The sequence below is a fragment of the Canis aureus genome, chromosome 24 (assembly GCF_053574225.1).
Source record: "Canis aureus isolate CA01 chromosome 24, VMU_Caureus_v.1.0, whole genome shotgun sequence".
Lineage (NCBI taxonomy): Eukaryota > Metazoa > Chordata > Mammalia > Carnivora > Canidae > Canis > Canis aureus.
Window position 1 is genome coordinate 23,956,766 of NC_135634.1, and position 20,525 is coordinate 23,977,290.

A 20,525-nucleotide genomic window follows, 5' to 3' on the forward strand; every position below is an offset into this window, starting at 1 on the left:
TTGAAAACTTTTAATTATGTAATCTTAACACTTCTGAACTCCAGTTCATCACCTGGCTCATATCAAGATAAAATTGTTTAAGAAATGTTCGTCATCTTCTTTTCCCCATCCACACCACTCATTATATTGCTTTTTTGGTAGTGTTCTGTTAGCTTAGAACATCTTCTATATGGCTTAGAAACTTAATCACACCCAATATAAGATTCATACCCATCTCTGTATAGTATTAACATATACTGTCATAGAGTTTGGCTCACATAGTCTAGTATTTGTTTAAAGGTATATAAATTGTTCCTTGCAACAATGTTATGACATTTCGAGGACAACAGAAGTAAATATCTATAAAAAATAGATTAGATGACATAAACAACTGGCATTTCTATATTACTTTTTGATAAGCTAAGGACTTTCACATGCTTTATCTACCACTTTAAAAACCTTTTGGGGGTAACGTAGATTTTATTTTTATTATCCTAATTTCATATATGAATTTCACATATTTCATAACTGAGGGACCTAAAGGAAAAGTAGATTTCCTGCATATGGTTTCAAAATATTTTAATTTATGTCTCTGGTCCTGGATCTGGAGTATCTCTGCTATATCACACTGTCTTCTAAGGAACAAGTATAGTGGTAGGTTTATGGTTGATTGTAAGAATAAAAGTACATTGGTTATTGATTTATAAAACTTAAGATAGGTTTTAGGATACAGACAATCTTTTCTTCATCAAGATTTACAAATGTGTCTTTTCAATGTCATCACTATCTGTAGTTATAATAAATAAAACTAGTCTAATTTAGAAGCAAGGGGCAGGAGAATATTTTATTCACCAGTATTTTGCAGACAGCCCCTGAGACGTGTTTTAAGATCATTCAGTAGTTAAATATAGTAGTTAGATAGCTCAAGAATCCATCAATTCCTAGAGTAGCACACCTCAGTTTTTTGCCCATTCGTGCCACATTTCCAACCCCAGAAAGAGTTTCAGTTTGCTACTTCTGGTAAACACATTGTCTACGAATCATGTTTTACTCTAGGGAACTTTTTCTCGTGATCCATTCTCAAGTATATTATCTTTCAGTAGGCTCCAAGATTCAGCTCTATTTTTTTTTAAATTTTTATTTATTTATGATAGTCACAGAGGGAGAGAGAGAGAGGCAGAGACACAGGCAGAGGGAGAAGCAGGCTCCATGCACCAGGAGCCTGATGTGGGATTCGATCCCGGGTCTCCAGGATCGCGCCCTGGGCCAAAGGCAGGCGCCAAACCGCTGCGCCACCCAGGGATCCCAAGATTCAGCTCTATTGTGTATGATTTCTACTTAATGGATTCTGTCTCTGCCATCCCTGGTAGTTTTTTCCAGTTAATTATTTGTAGTGTGGTGACACTGCAATAAATAAAAATTCCACAAGGTGAAAAACAAAAGGTGCTCACAAATAAATGGCCAACTGAATAATGAGTCTGAAATATACGCCTCATGAACATACGGTACTTGTTATATTTATTTTACAAGGTCAGAGATAATGGATCTGTACTACTGTAATCATAGAGAGGACACATGATATAACCCAGGAGAGAAGCAAATGGATCTGGGTGCTGGAGATTGCTCATGTGAAAGGAAAGGTCAGAATACTGATGGGTCATTTCCTGGATGGCTAAGCTGTTGTTTCTATGCAAATGTACTGGGACTGATTTAGGTTTATTCACCTACCTTTCTGGCAGGTGAAAAGGGTGCAAACACGCTTATTCTTTAATTGGTCATAAGACCTGGGGGGTAAAAAGGATTCTTCAGTAGATCATGACATATGCTTTATGAATAAGGCTGACATGTTTTCTTAATGTGATAATCATATCACTTTCCTATTCATATGGATTAGTGGTTCTTAAACTTTAGTGAGCCTTAGAATTACCTGGAGAACTTGTTAAAACAGATTTCTGGGTCTCTCACTTCTCAAAGTTTCTGATTTAACAGGCATGAGTTGGGACCACGGAATTGTATTTCTAACAAGTTCCCAGGTGATGCTGATGCTGCTGGTCTGTAAGAAGCACTGATACAGATAAGAAGAAGTATTAGTGTAGCAAATCCTCAGATAGCCTTTATTAAAGCACCGTTTCAGATGATCTGCTTTAACCTGATTCCTCTACCATCATAAAATATTCTCATGATGCTAACACGCCTTGTTGGAGTACTGATAACTGCCAAGAATGTATAAGAAACATTATTTGAGATTCATCTTTATATGAAGTAATATTTGTAAATAATGTAAATATAATCATAATATAAACCCTATAATGGCAACCAGCAGTCCCCTAGCTCATTTCCCTTTACTTGTGCTTTCTGATACCCAGGGGCAACAATGTCAGTCTTTTATCTTTACTCTGTCATATGCATCTATATTTGTAGATAGCATGTGTGTATTACTATTACTTGACTTTTTTCAGTTTTTTGTCTATTATTTTCTTATTATATAAAATGCATATTTAATTATCTTTTCTACCTTTTCCCTCAACCTCTGGAACATAAAACCAATTTTAGTTAAACCAGTGTTTAGGTAAGAGTATTCATGCCTGAATAAAATACTGTGCTATAATTATACTTTATTTCTTGTACATTGTTTTCCCCCTCGAGCCTTATTAGTTGTCCCAATTTTCATTTGCTTATATTTTTATGCATGCATCATTAATTCACCCCAATCTTTTTAGAAGAACTGTAACTCTTCTTTCAATACATTTTAAAAGTAGACAAAGGGTAAGTTTGTCTATTTGTTTTTTTAAGCTTTTCTGTTTGTGTTTTTGCAGAGCCATTCAGGACTGGAGGATCTCTAGGCTTGCTGCCATTTTGCTCCCTTCCTTCCATGTTATAACTTTGCCTCCAGCTCTCTTGTTCCTTCTTTTTGTCTTGTTTTTTTTTTTTTTTTTTTTTAATCTTAGCAGAGTTCCTTTGTCCTTAAATTTCCAAACTATTAATCATTCTATGCTTGCTATCCTATTTTCACTTTCCAAGAGCTCTTTTGTTGTTGTTTTTAAATTCTCTAAATGCTGCTGTTACTGCTGTGCTTCTTCTTCCTTTAATTTCTGTTTCGACGGAGGAACTTTTTCTTTTTCTAAGATTTTATTTATCTACTCATGAGAGACACAGAGAGAGAGAGAGAGAGAGGCGAGGCAGAGACAGAGGCAGGGAGAAGCAGGCTCCATGCAGGGAGCCCGACATGGGACTCGATCCCAGGACTCTAGGATCACGCCCTGGGACCGAAAGCAGGCGCTAAACTGCTGAGCCACCCAGGGATCCCCAAGGAGGAACTTTTTCTTAAAGCTCTTTGAGGGAATTGAATTTAGATTTTGCAGGGCAGGGGAGTATTTTTCTGAGCTGTCCATTGCCTCTGTTTCCTTCTAATTTATTATAGTTTTTATTTATTTTGGCCTCTGAATTTTATGTTAAAACCTCTCCCAAATATTTGGTAATCCTTGGCTACCATTCATAGTTATAGGTGAAGTAGTAAAATACTACTGCAAAGTTTTATGGGTTAAGGAGGACTTCCCCATGCAATGCCTGTATATATACCTAGAAGCAATACCCCTATCTCTTTCAACTCAATTCTCTGGATAGGAATTCATCTATCTCTTGTGCAAGGGGTGTTAAGGGGATGTCAGCTTTTTAGGAGCCAAGTGGGATCAGATAGCTTTGGTTAACAATGCTTAGTATGTAGATTTACATGGAACCATGATTTTCACTATAGCTTGACACTCTTGTCTTTACCGGTTTCAGATAGCTTGAAAACAACTTTCTCTCATTCAAAAACCACTGCTCTATGGCAGGGAGCACAGTGCATGGGCCTCAGGAATCACTTTATTGTTGGAATTGGTAAGAGAACCCAGGAGAGTCTAGCTGCCCTGTATAAAAATGCCAGTTATTTTGTTTGGACCTTTAACTTCACCCTCAGAAATAGCTTACGTCTCCAAATTTTAAATATTTTCCTAATTCAGTGGCATTAAAAATGTTTCATTCTCAGCAATCTCAACCACTTACAGAAACTTTATGTCAATTCAGCTATCTTTATTTTTTAAGATTTTATTTATTTATTCATGAGAGACACACAGAGAGAGGCAGAGACACAGGCAGAGGGAGAAGCAGGCACCCCAAGGAAGAGCCTGAGGAAAGACACAATCCCAGAATTCCAGGATCACTCCCTGAGCTGAAGACAGACCCTCAACTGCCGAGCCACCCAGGCATTACAACTATCTGCATTCTTGGTTCATCTGATGCTTTACTGTCATTTTCATTGGGTGTCTAGAGAAAGCAAAGATTAACTCTTTTATTCAATCCTTTTTGGATTGCCAGTTGCTAATAATTCTCTCCATCAAATGAATCAAAATAAGGGCAATAGAATGTGCCTGGTAATGTTGGAGGAGGTCATAGAAAGTACATGACCGCTTGTTGAACCTCAAATTAAATGGTTGCAATTAGAGGATCCTCTCCCCTCCCTTGTCCTTCTACCACCATCCCCACCCTGTTTAAAGGGCACAGCCTTAAGAGAATAAGGTGTTGTTTAGACCATTTGCATTGTGTCCTGATCTAATTAATGCATCCATACAAACTTTTAAGATTTGGCGGCTGGGTGCAGACATCTATTCGTCTTGCAGAGCCCAAGATGAGCCTCAGATGTAAGTTCCTTGAGTAGTAAATGCACCGCTTGCCCGTTGGGTTGCCTGCCTCTTTTTTCCATCCCTGCCTGCCGTCTGTGTATGGCACCAGTTTGTGAACCAACAACTGGCAAGCCAACTAGGAGACAGAAGAAACAGTGTTTGGGAAGGATGCATCTGTGGGGGAAATTATGGTTGGCTCTTGACCAGGAGGGGTGGCCTGTGTATTAGATGCTGTGGCCCACCGAGTGTGCATGGGGACACCTGAAAACGCTGGCTGGTCTGATGCGTTTGTTTGAGGAACTGCATGGAGAGCACTGGGACAGAGAAAGAAGAATGGCTGCTGCAGTGAGTTGGCCTCTGCCATGGGCAGTTCGGTGGCCACAGATACCCAACCATTTGAGGATTTTTTTTTTCCTTTAGCACCTGTGGTTCTTGGTCACAAGCTTTGAAGAGTAACGAGGTGGAGCAAAGGAGCAGTGGCAGGCAGCAAAACAAAGTTTACTGAGCAGTGGTACAAAGCTCCTGAAGATGGAGGGGACCTGAGAGGGTTGCCCTTGGAGTGTCTAGGGTTCGGGGTTTTTATGAGCTCTTTTGCAGAACTCTCATAAGCAATCAGAGTGTGCTGAGTCATGCCAGTCAGAGCTTTGATCATGCATCTGTCTATTAGATTAATGTTCATGTGCTGGTGGTATTTTTGGGCTATGAGCTTATGACTTAGCTGCCCCAGTGCACAATAGTGACAAACACTTTGTGGTTTATTGTTTCCTTTTAGGGCCTTTAGCAGAAGTCATTTCTGCAAAGGCTGTAAAATAGAATGCCAGTGTGCTCGCATCTATGCTGCAAAACAGGGTGTTAGGGCTGTTGTGTCTTAGCTGTCTCTACTCCATATCTTCTTGCTGGGGATCCTGGCCCCAGCTACCTAATTGTCCAACTAACTCTTAACACAACTAGAGTCAAAGAGTCAGAAGGAGAATTGAGATTGGAGAAGGACTTGTGGTGTCCACTACTCTCCTAGCTTTGGGGCTGGCAGGCCAGGTGGGATAGCAGGATAAAAAGTTGGAAAACTTAGTGTGCCATTTTGCAAAGCTAGGAGGGTCCCAGCTACTCTAGATTAGGATCCAGGTACTTGTGACAAAGCCTGATTGGGATGCTAAGAGGTGGAATCCCTCGGGGAGGGAGGAGGACAAAGAGGAGGATGTTGTCGTGATTGACAGTAAAACAGACTAAATGCCCCATGTGTCTAACCCCTGGGCCAGAGGAAAGTAAAAGCACAGCAATAGCATCCCAGGCAGTGGGACCACCTCCAATTCAGGAAACGTTCATGATGAGAGAATATACTCCCACTGAGTTTACTGGTACAGTTGCCAAGCTCCAGCAAAAGGCCAGGGAAAGCATCCACACATGTTTAGTGTGGCTATGGGGGGCTGTAGCATTTCTCTGACCAGGAAGGAGGCAGAAAAAATGAGCAACATCACCACACACCCTGCCCTCTGGCAGTGTCTGCATGTGCTCTCAGGGGAGTTCAAGGGACTCACTCTTTTGTAGGTTGAATTTTCTAGCCTGCATGGAGGTTTCATGCAAAGAGAGGATCTCTGTGGACAAATGAGATGCTGGAATGGGAATCTATAGAGGAGGTATAGCAAATGCTTAGGGAGTTGGAAAGGGGATAGGCCATCAATGCCCCTGTCTTCAAAGACCCTGATCAGGCCACATTCACTGTAGGGAGGAAATCTGTAGTCCACTTCCAGCATTTTATATAGGACACTGATATCCATGCTGAACCAAGTCCTGGGATGAGACACTTAATGCTACTGGGTAATCCATTGCTAATATGGGAGAAACTGACAATCCTAGGAATGGGTACTTACTGTGAGAAAGACCAGAGACAGAGAGGAAGCTTGAAAACCTGAAAGGCTATCCTAATCAGCTAGCTATAAATGGGTTGATGAAAATAACCCAGAAACAATTGTGCTTTGACCTCATTGCTGTTGGAACCTCCACTTGAAAATACAGAATAGCAATAAAGCACAGTTGATCAGCCTGTGGAAAGCCCTCAAACATGAACAACAGTTCAGATCTGTCCCACTTGCCCCTACAAACCTTGATGCCCCACCAGCTCCAGCAGAGGACTCAGGGATACAGTCTTATTTGGAGTGGTGGCCCCCCATGCCTCAGCTATAAGATGCAGGCCAAAACTGCCTCCAGGTAAGAGCTGTTGGAGGCCATCTAAAGCCTCATATTGAGCTCACTATTCATGGGTTCCCCAGAAATAAAAGGTGCTGGGTCTGGTTAATACTGGAGATAAATATTCTCTAATATGTAGTAATCCTCAAAAGTTTTCTAATCCCCTCACTGCCTTCAGTGGTTATGGAAGGTAAATGGTTGTAGTCAGGAAGACCCTTTTGATACTGCAAATTAGACATTCCCTATCCCTTGCCCACCCCCCTGCCATGAGAGTATGAGGTTTTTATCTCTCCTATGTCAGAGAACATATTGAGCACTGATATCTTATAAAGTCAAAAGCCTTTCAGGTGAATTCCACCTCTGGGTTAGAGCAATCAGACCAGGGCTGAGAGGTAAAACAAACAAAAACAAAAACTAAAACTAATTCTACCCCTCCCTATGAAAATTGGTAACTGTCAAACAGTATAAATTGCCTGGGAGCATAAGTAAAAAGGAGAAGCTGTCAAGCACTGTACCAAGTGGGTGTTGTATGCTCTGCCAACAGTGCTGAGAATTGACTAAGGTAGTGCCCCCAATCTGTTCAGTTTTGCCCAACATTGCCACCATCTTAGATACCTTGGCCACAATCCTAGGAGCATATCATGCAGTGCTGGACTTAGCAATGGTTTCCTTTTTTCAGTATACTCCTGGCTGTTGAGTCGCAAGATCGATTTGCCTTCATGAGGGAGGGGCAACAGTGGACTTTTCAAGTGCTTCTTCAAGGCTTCATGCACAGCCTGATAATATATCATGGGATGGTAGCCCAAGATCTGCTCCTATTCTCCTTTCCCACATCAGTGAAATGGGCTCATTACATTGCTGATACAGTGTTAACAAGTAAAGCCTACCTCTGTAGCAGGATACTCTGCAGATTTTGTTGGATTATCTGCAAGGGAGAAAATGAGCAGTGTACGACAGAAAATTCAAGGCCTAGACACCACCATAAAGTTTTTGGGAATCATCTAGTTGGGTAAGATGTGGGTTGTCCCAGAAGCTGTGATTGAAAAGCCTACCTGACCCCTAAGAACATGAAAAAGATACAAGCCTTTGTAGGGATTTGAGAGTTTTGAAAGGCATTTATTCTCCACCTAGCACAGCACCTCCATCCCTTATACTGCCTGGTAGGTCAAGGGCACATTTGGGACTGGGCATAAGAGCAAAAAGCCCCCTTTGAGAAAGCCAAGCTACTAGTGAACCTGATTAAAGCTTGAGCATCTCCCAAGCAGGGCTACCATTTTAGTTAGATGGATCTGTGACTCTAAAAGATATGACTTAGGCACTATGGCAGAGATAGCAGAAGAGAAGAATAAGTATCCTAGGATTTCAGACCCTGGCAGGGACCAGAAACCTGATATACCTCCCACAGATCAGTAGTTCCTAGCAACATTCCTCCAGATAAATCTTCTCACAAAGGAACAGCACATTGTGTAAAGAACTTTCCTTCCTGTCAACAGATGGGTTGAGAATATGTTTTTATTGACCTACTTCTGCCTCCTCTCCAACTCCCACTTTGACTAAGTGGCATGCTGTTTATAGCAGGGAGGCACCATGTCTTAGGAATGCAGGTGCTACTAGGCGCTGCAGAGGATGCAGATCCTCCAAATGCCCCTGCCCCTATTCCTGTGTTGGCTGTGATGGCCTGTAGAGAAGGAACAGAAGAAATTCCCAATGGGTGATCTAGTCAGGGCTATCTACCCAGAGGCTGCAGTTGCTATACAGCCCAACCCTGACACCATCTGGATGGAAACAAGAATGAACTATAGCAGCCATTAGGCTAAACTCAGAGCAGTGTGGCAGGTGATCACTTATGAGGGTGGGCCTGTAGCCCTTTGCACTGACAATTGGGTTGTTCAAAAGGGATTAACCCTTTAGCTTGGACAATGGAAACCTGAGGAGTGGATGATCACGAATGAGCCCTTGTGGGGTCAGGATATGGGGAAACACATTTGGGTTTGCCTGCAACAGCCTGAGGCAAACCTCACTGCCTTCTGTGTCTAGATTCATAAAGCCACCGACAACCCCTGGCAATCAGGAAGCTGATGTCCAGGCTTAGGTATGAGCCATAAACCAAACCTTTAGTAGACAAGCAGATTAATTGCATAGAAAGAGCAACCGCCATAGTGCCTGGGTGGGATGGTATATTGCTGAAGATGACACATTACCTTTGAAATACAGTGGCTTGTTTAATGCAGTAACGGCATGTTATGTGTGGTCTAAACAATGCTGAAGGCAACTGCCAAAGGAGTCTGGGGCAGATTCCCTAAATAATAGCATTCCCAAACAGTGAGATATTAGCAAATTTTGGGACCTTCCCTCTGAGGGGCTTCTAAACATATTTTGGTTTGTGAGGACACTGCCTCTGTGCAAACCAGGCTGCCACTGTTAGGTGATTAGAGAAGCTGAGTATCATGCATGGATACCAATGTTGAGTAGATGGTGGTTGGGGGTTACATTTCAAAGGTCATGATGTGCAAAAATGAGGAAAAGAACATGGCATTGAATAAAGATCTCATCTCCTCTATAACCCTAAAACAGTAGGGGTAGTAAGAAGGAAAAATGGAATATTAAAGCAGCAGTTTAAATTATTAAGAGGAAAAACCACCTTGGCCAGGTAGACTAAAGTATTGTCAAGACTTTAGTACATTTTTATGGTCAGCCAGTAAGCCCCACTGCCCCATATGCCAGACTAGAGACCCCTGCCAAGGCACCAAATACTATAAGGTATTTGTATAGCTTTGTATTTGTATTTGGAAGCTGTGGAATCAACATGCTATGCTGCTGAGCATCATACCTAGGAAAGGAATTATCTATTGGAATTTGCAATGAGATATCCTACTGGAATGGGTGAGTTACTTAGCACTTTTGGGTGAGGGGAAGCTAATCAGTCTCCACCGGGATTTCATTGTCCTGCTGCAATCTAGATCTATTGAAAAGCAGTATGCCTGGAATAGAACAGGCACCATCAAAAGAGGGAAGCAGGTGAGGGTTCTGGTCTGGTATATCCCATTCCTCAGTCCAACTCCTCATGCCTGCCAGTGCTGTCTCCTATGACGTGCACAACCAGATCAAGTCCCTAAAGATGCCACCTCTCTTTCTTCAGGGCCAGGTAGGCATGTTCTGTTTTCTGATGGTATAGTCCTTTGACCACCATCTTTGTTTCCTCTGTTGGTCTGAAGGACCCTGTAGCATACATAGAAGTCCTTACTAAATTCACCCAGCAAGCCTTAAAGGATAGCCAACAGTATTACTGAATACTGAAATGTCTCAAATAAGAAAAACTGTCTTACAAAATAGTATGGCCTTGGACACTATTACTGCCTTGCAAGGAAGCACCATGCCATTATCCAAACAGACTGTGTGTGTTCACACCTGATGAGTCTGTTAACATATCATCTTTATTAAATCATACGAGGAAACAAGTAAACATCCTGAGTAATCTAACCCCCAGCCTAGAGGACTTCGTAAATCAATGGTTGTGATCATGGGGCTCCTGGTAGAAAGAAAAAAAATGTTACTTATTTTGGGAATCGTTATCTTAACCTGTGTTGTTTTCACTTGTTATGTGCCTATGTTGTTGCTGTGACCTCTGAGTCAAATGCAGACAGATAGCCACCAAATTAATCACTTCCATGCTAATAAAACCCTTGATGACTTCATAGGGTACATGCAGAAGAGGGAGAATGTGCTAGATGGTAGGAGCTGGCCAAGATGGTAGGAGATCGTCATGAGGACATGACCACCAGCCGACAGGAATGGGACTGGGGCAATCAGAGGCTCCTCACCCCTTCCTCATCCTTGAAACATATAATCCACTTAGTATTCCCACAACTAGGAGCTGTTTAAAACAACACCCTTGAGGGAGTAGGGAGTAAGATGTTGAAAGTATTGGACTGCATATATGACTGAACCCAGTTAAGGCCTCTACATAAACTTTGCAGATTCGAGAGGGCCTGTGCTGGGATCTACTTGTCTTGTGGTGCCCCAGAGAAGCTTCATATGTAAGTTCCCTTGCTTATTCCACCTGTCTCCTACCATACCAGAGGGGCCTGCCTCTTCCCTTGGTCTCTCCTTGCCCTCCATGTTCAGGGGCCTGTTTGTGAACCAATAGGTTTGAAGAGTTTTGTATATTTGGAGTTTACACAAGAATATCTCCATGTTTAAAGTCAGAATTTATTTTGAAATTATCTATTTTAATCTGAAAGTGATGTCTATAAATTGGTATTATCTAAATCAGTGTAAGAGATTTTCATTACTGTGCAGTATTTATTATTATAAATACAAGTTTGAGGCAAAATACAAGTTTTGTATTTTAAAGCTATTTAATTATTTAAAATTTCTGATTCCCAGCTGAGTTTTGGTAAAATTTCTAATTAAGAAATGAATGTCAAATGCATGACATTTTTTTTCTAATGTTTGCTATTATAAGTCCAAATTTCTGTCCAAAATTATTATTCCCATTTTCTTCTATTCTATTGTATTCTTTTATGTTAACTTTTCTATAGCTTTTCTTGTCATCCTCTTTATAAAATGTATTCTTACTATCTTTAATATTTTATATAAACTTATCATCATTCTTATATGTTTATTTCTCTATTATTTTCATTTTCTTGAAATCACCACTCTTGTAACAAATTCATTTAAATATATATATAATAGTCAATTTGACAAATCTTTCTTCTGATTTTAAGTACTTTTTTTAAATGTCAAGCTCCATTTTCATCCTTTCAAATAAGTGGCTCCTTTGTAACCTACAAAGATGAACTCAGATAATTTTTCATAAGCACAATAGTTATACTGTTTCAAACTAAGAAATAAGACATTTTATTTGACTTGGAAATCCTCTTAGAATAAAATTTCCTTACTGAAATTATTTGCTTCTGTTGTATCTAAATTTAAACTTTAATTTTTTTCTCTTCATTCTGTCAGAGTATTATTTATTTCAAAAAATAAACCAAATAAAAGAAAAGTGGTATGTGATTATGAGAACATTTTACATAATGTTGAGTATTAAGATTTTGAAAATAAATTTTATTCAAAACATGTTTCTTATTACCAAAAACAAACACCAAAAAAAGTAGTTTTAGCAATGCATACAAATATAATTTTCAAGTTGACATTGGAACACATTGGGTTTTGCCAAAACATAAAACATATGTTGTGACTACAGTTGTTGAGTAGGTGATAATTTCAACTGCAAGTGTAACCATGTACCATACTTTAACAGAAATCTAGATGGGAGATAGAATTAATAGTTGTTAAGACTACAAAACTCTGGTCTTAACAGAACTGTTCCAAGTCCTGACTTTGCCACTGTGGTTTAATTCAAATTATTTTAGTTCTCTGGGCCTTATTTTAACTGGCAGAAAAATGGAGACTTACAATCAAAGACTATCATAAAGATTAAACTATATTTATACAGAGTATAAATAACATAGTGTCTGGCTTATAGTGCGCATTCAGTGAATGGTTGCTAATATCATTATCAGGTCTTTCAAATATACTTGATCAAAATGAATGAAACTGTACAAATCACAAACAAAATTAACTCCTTTTAATACCATTCATTACTAGGGGTGTGCTCAGAGGAGGTGATACACTGAGTTATTAATGTCTCTGGATGAAACAAAGTAGGAAATGGTAAGGGTTGTGGGTGACCCATGCTCTTATTTTAAAAGCTGGAAAAGGGTTTTAAAATGTATATTTATCTTGTCACTAGAATAGCTTTCTTTTCAGTATACGTAGAAGAATCACTTATTCAACAAATATTCTTTGATTGCCTATTATGTACTCGGCTGTGTTTATCTGCCATGCAAAAGGAATACCTCCTTTTTATGCTCTGAATGCTTTCCTTTTCCACAGACATTTCCACTGGGCCTGGGAGATGGGCAATTCTATGCATGGACAGATGGTTTGAGAAGAAAGGACTGGCATGACTATGAAAGCATTCAGAAAGAGGCTATGCGCTCAGGTATGAAGTTCAGTGTAAGCCAAAGTGCTACTTTACTTACTAAAGTATCTCATTTGTCACCTAAAGGATCTTTAATTAGCATTTCTTCTGCATATAGTAAGGTATGTCTTGTGGGGGTATTGGAGTCAATGCTGGGCAGAATTAAAACAATTTCAAATTTCAAAGATAAAACAAATAATGAATAGCCTTTACAGTATTAGCTGAAGAAGAGATCATACAAGCTTTAGAAATCTATACTTCATATTTCTGAACTACTTTTTAATAATTTCTGAGCATACTTTGAGATTTATCAGTGAGACTTGATTGACTTAGTAGACATCTGTCTTGAGCTTGATTCATCTGTTAGGGCTGAGGTATATCTAACTGACAATGCACAATAACCAGGGGGTACGACAATTCTAGGTGTTGGTGGGGGTACAGCAAGTTGGTGGATCACAGGAGCTGGGGACCTGAGGTTGGCAATACTTGAGCAAACAGGCTAGTCAATTAAAAAAAAATCAAGTAGGTCTGTATATATTGCAGCAGAATCCTAGTTTTGGGCTACATAGAGAAAACATTGTACTCATTGTACTTCTTGGTAAAAGCAGCTGGAAAAATCAGTCTTTGTAGAAAGATTGTAAAATTATGTTGTTGGTAACAGGGATTCAGAAAGGTATATAATTAGAAATCAAGCTAACATAAGTAGCATATGGTAGAAAGTCCATATGCTTTTACTCAGCTGGAGGATCTCTGTTTTTTTGTTTTTTGTTTTTTGTTTTTTTTTTTTTTCATAGTGAAGATGTCATAGAAATAGAGAAGCTCTTGTTTGGTAAAGACATCTGAGCAGCACTGAGACACTGCATTCCAAGTCAAATCAGCAGCAAAACTATGAGTAATCACAATATGAGGTCCTCCTGGTCAACCTTTCTCATAGCTGATCCCATCAGGAAAACTGGAGTGAGAGTATTTAACTAGTTATGCAGTTGTGCAGGCTGTGAACTGTTCTTTGCTCTGGGTTGGTTGTGACTGACCTAATTATAGTCTTCCCTCATTTTCTTCTTCCATTCCTTTTCTCTAAATAAAGCTCCTCTGTCCTCCCAAATTCATTGAAGTTGCTCATCCCAAGGATTTCTCTATTTGTCAGAGAACCAACCTCTTTTAGGATCCATTGTCTCCCCATCTTGACCATGACCCCGTGAACTATTAAGAAAGTGAGTTCCTTACCAGCATCCTCACTTTTCCAGCTCCCTTATCTTTTTCTTCTCTTTGCTCCATCAGCCCTGTCTCTTTCTAACCCCAGGATGCTGAAACTTTTTGGAGATGTTCACATAAATTAATCAACTGAAGGTGCAATTTATTGAATAGATATTTTGTACTAGACACTTCACACATGCCTTTTATTTAATCCTCAAAATAACTCTAATAGGTATTATTATCACCAACTTGTAAAAAGAAAGAAAAAGAAAGAAAGAAAGAAAGAAAGAAAGAAAGAAAGAAAGAAAGAAAGAAAGAAAGAAAGAAGGAAGGAAAAAAAGAAAGAAAAAAGAAAAGAAAAAGAAATACGGAAGTGAGTCCTTAAGAATTTATTAAATATTCTCCAAGGTCAAACAGCTAATAATTAGCAGAGCAAGATTAAAAATCAGGTCTTACCATGTTCCATTACACACCACTTTCAGGCATTAAATAATAATATTTGGGCAATACCGAGTAATGACAAGAGAACATGTGCAAGGGAGAGACACATGGGTTCAGATTCTAACTTTTCTTTACATGAGCTAAGTAAGTGACAAATGAATTTATCTTTCTGATGTTATACTTTGCAAAATTGCTGTAAGGATTAAAGATGATATATCAAAAGTAATTGGCCAATTATTTGAACATATGATAAACTTATAAACTCTGATAACTATAATTATTATTTCCTCTAAGTTTCTTTAACTTGATTTGGTATGCCTAACTTTCACTTGTGTTGATGAGTTTTGGATACAAAATCCAATACTTCACATATATTTCTGCTTCATATAACTCTTTCTGGGGGATCCTTGGGTGGTTCAGCGGTTTAGCGCCTGCCTTCGGCCCAGGGCGTAATTCTGGAGTCTCAGGATGAAGTCCTTCATCTGGCTCCTTGCACGGAGCCTGCACCTCCCTCTGCTTCTCTCTCTCTCTCTCTCTCTCTCTCTCTCTCGTCTCTCTCTCTGTGTCTCTCATGAATAAATAAATAAAATATTTTTTTTAAAAAAGAACTCTTTCTGCCTCCTGTATAAACATACTGTTGAGGTCATCATCTTATTTGGGTCAAGGGAAAGCTGACCTACAAAAAAAATTGGTAACAACAAATTTTCTAAAGCATAAATTTTCTATGGAGTTAAAAAACTTTTAAATGCTAAGATGTTATATGAATCACTGGAGATCTGGAGATATGTGACAAACAAAATAGACTAAAATCAATCACTTTTTAAATTATATAAGATGGAACATAAATAAAAAGACTGTACATACACAAACATACAACAAGGACGTAATCAGAATAAACATCCTTGATCTTTGTATCTAAGCCATGGGAAAAGATCACCTGTGTAGTTTTTTTTTTTTTTTTTACTACCTATTTATGTATACCTAAAAAATACTGTTGCATTTTTCCTGTGTTTGGACTTAATCTAAAAATTGAATAATAATTTATGACTTTCTTCCTTCACTCAAAATTATTTCTGAGATTCATTTCTGTCAATATGTGCAATTCTAGTTGATTCATTTCTACCATTGTTTGGTTTTCTACAACATTCTTCCTCTTTATGGGCATTTCGCAAGTTCCCAGGTTTCATTGTTATATATAACGTTGCTATAAATATTTTTGTAAATGGTTCTGGGGTAGAGGTTAATTAAATTAAGAGTTGACTATTTTTCAATATTGAATCATACATTCTATGGCATATATTATATTTATTTGCTGCTTATTTATTGTCTTTAGAGATGTGTTTATAATTTTACTCTCAAATTTTTTATAGCGTTATTCCTAGAAAACTAACATTATATGGGTATTGTATGTGTTACTGATTTTATTGAAATTCTACATTGTTTGTAGCTGGTTTATAGAATGTTAATAAATTATAAGATTTATTTGAACTTAGAAAACTTTCTCAACTCTTCTATTATTTATAATCATTTACCTATAGGTTAGCTTGAATTTTCAGTGTAGACACTCATTATATATATAAGTAATGACAGTGCTTATTTTTTTCCATTCTAGATCTTATAATTCTCATTCTTTTTTGTTCAGTTCTAGTTACTGCACTTACTGAGTATTCCAGTGTAATGGTGAATAGTGGTTATTGGTGGCAACCCTTGACTTGTTATAATTCTCACTATAGCAAATTAGACATGTACTTAAAGATTCTATGTCTGTATTTAATAAAAATACATTTATTATGATTGCTGGAGCTAGTTTGCTGAGATTTTGCTTTATTTTTGTTTAAACCTAAGTGAAAGTTAAGGTTTTTTGTTTGATCTATTGAAATAGACAATAAGATAACTTTTCTCCTTTAATCTATTATTTGGGTAAATTTTTTCTATTGATTTTGTAATGGAAATCAAACTTAACAATTCTACACTTGATCTGTCTTTTTATTTATTACTGGATTTGGTTTGCTAATATTTTATTCAGCATTTCTAAGTCATTATTCATGAGTGAATATAGGACACAAGTTTTTCTTTCTCATAGATTCTTTGTCAATTTTTGGTAACAATGTAATGATAGCCTCATAAATTACTTGAGTAATAATTTCCTTTTTTATACACTTTGTAATTTCTTGTTGTATATGAGAATTATTTATTTGTTAATAATTATGGAAACCTGGTAGGTGAAATTATCTGAACCTGGACTTTTCTTGGACCAAAGATTTTTAACTACTAGGTTAAACTTTTTAACTAGTTATAGACTAGTTGTCTATTTCTCCTGGAATTAATTATATTCCAGCAATTTATTCATTACATGTAAGTGTTCACAATTATTTTTTTATAAAGATTTTATTTATTTATTCATGACAGACAGAGAGAGAGAGAGAGAGAGAATGGCAGAGACACAGGCAGAGGGAGAAGCAGGCTCCATGCAGGGAGCCTGCCGTGGGACTCGATCCCGGGTCTCCAGGATCAGGCCCTGGGCCAAAGGCTGCACTAAACCACTGAGCCACTTGGGCTGCCCTAAGTGTTCACAATTATTAACAAATTTATTCGTAATACTCTCAAATATTTCATGTCTGCAATGCTTAAATTTATGTTGCTTTTCTTTCAGCTATAATTTGTACTTTTTTCATTTCTTCTTAATCTAGTAAACCAGGAACTTTTATTAATCAATTTTATTAATCATTGCAAAAAACATTTTTTTACTTTATCTTATCTATTGTATTTTTCTCATTGATTTATAGTCTTATATGTATTATTTATTTTCTTTGACTTTCTTTCACTGCTACATTTTTTTCTAAATTTTAAAAATAGATTCATGTCTTCTTAATTTCAACCTCTCCTCTACTGTAGACTATACATTTAAGTCTCTAAATTCTCTTCTAAGTACCACTTTAAGTACCCCGCACTGCTCTGGGCTCCAGTGTTTTATATTTGTTTTTTTTGTTTTAATTATATTTTAGTTATGTTTTGAAATCTCTGGCCTACTTAAATACTGAAATTATCTTAAAAGTAAGAAAATCCAGAAACTACCTCCTGATAAAATCCCAATAATCTTTTGAAAAGTACACTAACATAATTAGTTTGCATGCATTTCATTAAGTGTCTTTCTTAATGTTTTTTTTTTTTTTCTTAATGTTTTTATTCATATTATTAGTCTATGTTTTGTTCGGGCAATTACATCTGTGAGGAGTATTTGGTAATTTTGAAGTATCAGGTATTTTAAATATTTGTTTTTAAGTAGTGGGTGATTTATTTGGGGGAGCATGTTGTTAAACAGCACAGGTGAAATGAGGAAGATGCTGCTTTCACCTTTCAGGAAATGGACATTTCTTATATTAAAACAATAAAAAAGAAAAGAGGCAATTGAAGGATAGACCCTAAGACATTAAGTGTAATATCAGGTTTTTTTTCTGGTACATCTGTGACCTTAGAGTTATATTAAATTAGAAGGATTCTTTGAACTTCTTAGAATTCTAACTAATGTCCAAAGAAACCCAAAGTATTTATTATTCCATAATCTTAGACTTCTTTGTTTTGGGATTAGTATATAACCAAACTAATTTAAATGTAGAAAAAGTGTATCCACATAGCATTTCAGGGTCAAGAAGCCTTCCTGGAAGAGGTAAACCAAATTCGAAAGGGTAAAGTTCTACTTTGATGTCAGATAAAGTTGGTGTTAGGTTTTCTTTTTAATGATCAGTGGAGAAAATTAAAGGCAGCAGATCCAGGCGGTAGGTTCAAGAGTGCTTTAATGGGGAGCGTTCCTGGTGAGGTCCAGTGACTCAGAGAGGAGGCCCACTTCAGGGAAGTCGCGCCCAGGAGTTATGCCTATGCAAGTTAAGAAAAAAAAAAGGGGGGGGTGGTTAGGGACATGTGGTTTTATGTGATAAGGTGAGGCAGGGTCCATGTTCTTGCTTTTGGCTAATTCTGGTGTTTTTCTTCTTTTAGGTGGGTCTTGGTAGGTCGTGAGTTGTTTGTGACTTGATGAGTTTTCGGAACTTATCGAAGGTGACATCTGGGGGAAGGGTGACCCCACCTATTAGCCTTAGGTCACCATTTTGGAGAGGTCCTACCTCTGTCTGCCCAACAGTTGGCTTTCATTCAACTAATTCTCTAATTTCTTTCTCATGAATTGCTGCTAAGTCAGTCATGTTTTTAACATGACTATTTTTTCTAATCATACACTTTCTATACATGATTTCATGTGTCCTATTAAGTTAGTTATTTTCAGATTCTCATTGAGAATTTATTTACATTAGATTTTATCTTTTAACAGTTTAGCTATCCTCTTGAGTAGTACCCTATCACCAAATTGAAAAGCATACTTTTTTAACAACATTCACATTATTCACATTATTCACAACATTCACATTATTCACATTTAGTCAAATGGAAAGAACTAAAATAGGGAGTCCTTTGATATAATATAAAAGACAATATGTAAATTGATATGGATATTTTATTTAATACATATTGTTATATATTATTTATTATAATTTCTAAAGCAGCTAAAAAGCTATCCAGCTGACATCTCTCCATATATAATTTGAAAAAAAATCCATATATTTCTGAAATTAAGGTAAAGTCTGCCTATAGCATATCCCTGAACTATGGATCTGATAACTTGTACCAAATGTTGAGAAGAAAATGCAGTTGATTTACATAGCTGTTCCTTAATTAATATGTGATATTTCCTAATTCTTGTAACATCTTTCTCTAAGCAGTAAAAACATCTTTTCATGCAATCCATCCAGAGTGGCATGTTATGTATGTGTGCACGTGTGGCACATATGTGCATGGGTTTTATGAAATCATGTTTAAGACTATTCATCTGTATTTCTAGAAAGCACTTATTTTTAATTTGAAAATTTGAAAATTGTTCTGTCCAGTCTTCCTTTTATTTTAACTCTAAAGATTTTCACTGTGTTTATCACTGGTTTTGGATTTCAATATGTGTGAACTCAACATGAAAAAATATGTTCTTAACTCTTGTATTTGATCTATTTCTTTGAAATGGATTATCCTCTCATATAATCATATCAACTCTTGCATTCCACTATAAGCCTCAGGAGTCTTATGAAATTATATCTAACTTTTCACTGCTTCCATTTTTCTTAGCTAATGATAGTTTTGAATATTCAAAATTTTTATTTTTATCATCTTATTCATTTATTCACTCACTTTTTCAAAAAAAATATTTTTAATGTCACTATATTTCAAATACTGCTTCAAACTGGAAGAAAAAAATAGACAAAAATGAACTACCATGGCTCTTGAAAGTGTGCAGTATGGTTGAAAGAGGTTTCACTGTTATTGACATCAAATCATTGGTCTCTCTCACCTAAATTATTTCAGTAGCCTCCCAATTGATCTCCTTACCCAGTAGTCAGCTCTTCAAATAGCAACCAGAGGGATCTTCTAAAAATAAATAACCTGATCATATCGTGTGACTCCTCTGTTCAAAAGCCTACAAAGGCTGGTCCTCATATTCAAAATTAAATCAAAATCTATTCCCTAGTTATGAGATCCAACATGATCTATCCCTACTTATGTCACTGTCCTAGTCTTCTATGGACTGACATTCAGTCTCTCCACCGGCCACATTGACCTCTTTGTTTATCCTCAAGCATGCTAACCATGTTACAGGACTTTTCACTTGCTGTCCCTGCTGCCTGGAACACTTGTAATTCATATCTTCCAACCCAGTCTCTCATTCAGTAAGGTCAAAAAACTATATCTCCTGCTTAGATATTTTGCCAGTCACCCTATTATTTTGTATGGATCTAGCCCTTTTCATTTACTTTCTATTCCTATACCCTATTTAATTTTTATAGCAATTATCTATATTTACATGCATATTTATTTATTTATTTTGCATATGTATATATTTAATGAATTAAAACTTTTATAATCCCTTGTAATATAATCACTTGCCCAAGGGCTCTAAATTCAATTATCTTGAATCATTGAATCAGGCTTTTTGAATAATGACACTCCTGTATAAGTAAGTATTGTGAGGGCACCTGAGTGGCTCA

At 37.3% G+C, this 20,525-nt stretch overlaps 1 protein-coding gene across 1 annotated transcript in view; it reads left to right on the forward strand.

Annotated features, from left to right (window-relative positions):
• Positions 1-20,525, forward strand: part of GALNTL6 (polypeptide N-acetylgalactosaminyltransferase like 6) — a 1,162,298-nt gene that overhangs the window by 396,077 nt on the left and 745,696 nt on the right. Inside the window, exon 3 of the mRNA XM_077868561.1 lies at positions 12,723-12,831. Coding sequence (XP_077724687.1) covers positions 12,723-12,831 — 109 coding nt within the window. The remainder of the gene's footprint in view (positions 1-12,722; positions 12,832-20,525) is intronic.